Below are 4,174 nucleotides of genomic sequence, written 5' to 3'. Positions count from 1 at the left end.
TGTAGTATGAGAGATGAAGTCTGGCCATCCTGGCTTCCAAGGAGCACTCTGGCTGTATTTCATCTAACACAGATCTGTTTGTTCTTTTGGCAGGCCATGGTACTTTCAGAATTCTCCTCAGATACCATAACTCAAATGCATCAATTCTTCTACTGTCTTCCTTATTCACTGTCCAGCTTTCACATGATTATGAGGTTATTGAAAATACCATGGCTTGGGTCAAGGTGCACCTTAGTCCTCAAGCTGACATCTTTGCTCTTCAACACTTTAAAAAGTTCCTGTGCAGCAGATTTACCTAATGCAATACGTCGTTTGATCTCTTGACTGCTGCTTCCGTGAGTGTTGATAGTTGATCCAAGAAGAATAAAGTCCTTGACAACTTCAATCTTTTCTCCTTTGATAAAAATGTTGTTGCTTTACTGTTAACCAAAAATTCAGTGGTTCAAACCCATCGGCAGTTTTGGAAACCCAATGGGGCAGTTCTACTCCGTTCTAGGGAGTCTCTGTGAGTCATAATCAAGCAGATGGCAAAGAGTTTGGTTTGCTTTTATATATTTTTTTAAATGAACTGACTGCCTTTGAGTTGATTCTAACTCATAGCAACCCTATATAGATTTGCACCCGTTATAGATGTTTGTTGTTGTTGTTGTTGTTGTTGTTGTTTGTTTTGTTTTGTTTTTATGGGTGTTTCAGAAACAGAATTTCTTTCCAATACAAATATGCTTCCTTTCCTCTTTAACTTAAAGCTGTGGGGGGTGGGGGGTGGGGGAAGGGATGAAAGAGTGGGCAGGAGGGTGCCTTAGTACGTTTAGTAAAGAGTAACAGGTGCTTTGACAATAATTAGATTTTACTTTGGGGTTCATAAAAATTGGCTAAAGTATTAGCTATATTCTAATGTTGCAGTATTTCCTCAGCATTCCTAGACTACTTTTTGACTCTGTTTCTTTTTCATTTAATAAAAGAGAGGGTCCACTGATGACCGGGGAGCAGGCTTTCAGGGTATACCTTTTCGTTGTTTGATGATGCATGGAGGGGATTGTAACCATGGCAATGAAACGATATACGATAGGATGAATGTAAAGCTAATGTTCTCCCATGTAAACTATCATATAATTCACAATAAAACATTAAAAAAAAAAAGAGAGAGAGTCCATTGATGACTAGTGGGATTACCTCTTATATACAGCCCTTGCATATATGTGATTGAGTTTATTGTAGAGAAACCGAAAATAGGTTCTAGAAAGAAAAGAGAGACACAAAGAGCCTCAACAGCCCTGCCACGGATCTGCCTGATTCTTTCGCATCAAGAAGTTGATCTTGTGGAGAGAAGGAGCAGCTGGGGACTTAGGACCCAGGGAGGAAGAGGGGCGGGTTGTGAGCTGATGACAGGGGGAGGAGGCGGGGGGAGCAGGCTTATAGGATGCACCCTTTTCGTTGATTGGTGATGTGTGGAGGGGATTGTAACCATGGCAATGAAACAATATACAATGAGATGAATATAAAACTAATGTTTTGCCATGTAAACTATCACATAATTCACAATAAAACTTTAAAAAAAAAAAAAAGAAGTTGATCTTGCAAGCCATTTCCATGTTGTAGATCCTGCGGCAGGTTTCATAGCTTTTCCACTGTTGTTTGCGGCAAGGCTTCTCATAGAACCGCCTTCGTTTAATGCCATCAATGAGCCCATCCATGGTGAGGATTCTGTTTAGGGTCCTGTATGCACCTTCTCACCACTGGACCAATAAACAACATTCTTATCAATGGAGAAAAGATTGAAGTTGTCAAGGACTTCATTCTTCTTGGATCAACTATCAACACTCACGGAAGCAGCAGTCAAGAGATCAGATGACGTATTGCATTGGACAAATCTGCTGCACAGGAACTTTTTAAAGTATTGAAGAGCAGAGATGTCAGCCTGAGGACTAAGGTGCGCCTGACCCAGGCCATGGTGTTTTCAATAACCTCATATGGATGCGAAAGCTGGACAGTGAATAAGGAAGATCGTAGAAGAAATTATGCCTTTGAGTTGTGATGTTGGAGGAGAATACTGAAAGTGCCATGGACTGCCAAAAGAACCAATAGATCTGTTTTGGAAGAAGTGCAGCCAGAGTGCTTCTTGGAGGCCAAGATGGCTAGGCTTCATCTCTCCTACTTTGGACATATTGTCCGGAGGGAACAGTCGCTGGAGAAGGATGTCATTCTGGGTAAGGTGGAGGGTCAGAGAAAAAGAGGAAGACCCCCAACGAGATGGATTGGCCAGGTGGCATCATTGATGGCGTCAAGTGTGGCAGCGGTAGTGAGGTTGGCCCAGGATCAGACATTGTTTTGTTCTGCTGTGCATGGGGTCGCTATGAGTTGGTTCTGACTTGATGGTACCTGACAACAACAGCTACAACAATGCACCTTCTACATTCCCTTCTTGTACCATCACAGTCCTGGTAATGAACTTCAGATGTTTTGCCATGACCTTGGATTTAAAAGTCTTCACTCTTCTGTACCTTTCAAGTCAAGTGCGCCTTTCAGGCCCCAGGCCCAGTTTAAACTCCTCAGTACACACCCAGTGTTCCCACCTCCAGTACAGATTTACAGTCTATGAAACCCTATATAGGATCGCTGTGAGTTGGCATGGACTTGCAGGCAGTGGGTTAAGTTAATTAGTGATTCCCAGAGGAGGAAGGGTCAGTGGTTCAAACTCACCAGCTGCTCCTCAGAAACCTCACACAGGGTCCCTCTGAACAGCAGCAGGGATGGCAGGGAAGCAGGGTATAAAGGGGGAGACACTTTTAGGGAACACTGAGTTTCTGTGAAGGATGATGAAAATTTGGAAATGGACAGTGATGATGGTTGTGCCACAGGATGAATGGAATGAAGGTCACTGAATTGTCCATATGAAGACCGTTGAAATAGCAAATGTTCTTTACATGCACATGCACCCCCCACACCCACACAAAGTTAACTGTTGATAGGGCGGTACTAGTATTTACATCCAACTTAATACTTAATAAAACCAAAAACTTCATTGATGGCTTGTCTTGAATGTCCTCTAGCTTATTAAATTCTTTTTTTATTTATAAATTGCATACAAATGTTGTTAAGTGCTGTTGAGTTGGTTCTGACCCATAGCGACCCTGAACAAGGTTTCCAAGGATGTAAATCTTTACAGGAACAGAAAGCCTCATCTTTCTCTCACAGAGCAGCTAGTAGTTTTGAACTGCCGACCTTAAGGTTTGCAACCCAATTCGTAACCACTACGCTACCAGAGCTCCTTTTAGCCCCCTTATTGCAAAGTTTTGAGATCTGTCCCTTTCTCTTGGTGACATTGAATTCCTGGCTGTTTCAGGAAGAGCCATCCAAATGCATCTTGTTAAACCACGCTCGTTCTCTTGCTGGCCAGATGCTGTGGTAAAGTACCACCCTTTCTGGGCACTGAAGTGTGATTGTCAGCTGAGGAGGTAAATCATTTTCCTTTTCTATCACAGATGGGATGTAGACATCAGCCCCACTGTGTGTGATTGCTGTGTTCTCTGACAGCCGTCCTCAGTAAGGAGAAGAAAATCTGAGAATCTGCCAGTGAGTGGTCTCCAGCACAAACCCCCTTGTGGTCAGAGACCACTTTGAAAGAAGCGCTACTAAATGTGACTAACCACCGGCAGTCTTCGCTTCCCAACAAATGAATGAGTGGAAGTATTAGAGAAGACACAATGGAATTAGAACCCTTCACTTGATGTAATTCAGCAGCTGGGATTAATGAGGGAACGTATTTAGCCTGATGTTGTGTAGACTTCTCCGTTACCCAGGATCCGGTTAGAGAAAGGAAATAGTAAACGCATGTTTGGAAGTTTTTCTTCTTCTCACCAACTTTACAAATGGTCTATAAGTCGCTGGTTTCACTGTTGGAGATGAAAATCTTCCAAGAGAAAAAAAGAAACAGGCTCTTCTTTCTTACATCAAAATGGGATGGACTTTAGGGTTCCCAGAGCAAGAGGAAAACATCCAGGTGATGAGCTGACGTTGGTTTCAGAAACACGCATACAACATGTTGTTGCTGTGTGTGATCCTGTCCACTGTGACTCACAGTGACCCTGTGTAGGGTTTCCAAGGCTGTGAATCTTTTTTTGTTTTTGAGATATAATGCTGATTATTTTCCTCCAAAGATGAATCCAAACCTTTT

General features: G+C 42.5%; 1 protein-coding gene across 1 annotated transcript; it reads right to left on the bottom strand.

Annotated features, from left to right (window-relative positions):
• Nucleotides 1-1,265: 1,265 nt before the first annotated feature.
• LOC102835811 (28S ribosomal protein S21, mitochondrial-like) lies at nt 1,266-2,467 on the bottom strand. Its single transcript, XM_006863741.1, has 3 exons — nt 2,407-2,467; nt 1,575-1,726; nt 1,266-1,319 (listed from the first exon to the last, which is right to left on the bottom strand). The coding sequence occupies exons 1-3, from the start codon at nt 2,465-2,467 to the stop codon at nt 1,266-1,268; spliced, it is 267 nt and encodes an 88-aa protein (XP_006863803.1).
• Nucleotides 2,468-4,174: the final 1,707 nt, after the last annotated feature.

Source organism: Chrysochloris asiatica, unplaced genomic scaffold, assembly GCF_000296735.1.
Source record: "Chrysochloris asiatica unplaced genomic scaffold, ChrAsi1.0 scaffold00056, whole genome shotgun sequence".
In the NCBI taxonomy this organism is placed as follows: domain Eukaryota; kingdom Metazoa; phylum Chordata; class Mammalia; order Afrosoricida; family Chrysochloridae; genus Chrysochloris; species Chrysochloris asiatica.
This window is presented reverse-complemented; position numbering and strand designations above follow the sequence as displayed.

Coding starts and splice junctions, on each gene's coding strand:
- LOC102835811 (XM_006863741.1), bottom strand. CDS start 2,467: ATGGCAAAACATCTGAAGTTCATTACCAGGACTGTGATGGTACAAGAA. Junction 1,727..2,406: donor ACAAGAAGGGAATGTAGAAG/GTGCATTGTTGT, acceptor AGTGGTGAGAAG/GTGCATACAGGACCCTAAAC. Junction 1,320..1,574: donor ACATGGAAATGGCTTGCAAG/ATCAACTTCTTT, acceptor CCTTCTCTCCAC/AAGATCAACTTCTTGATGCG.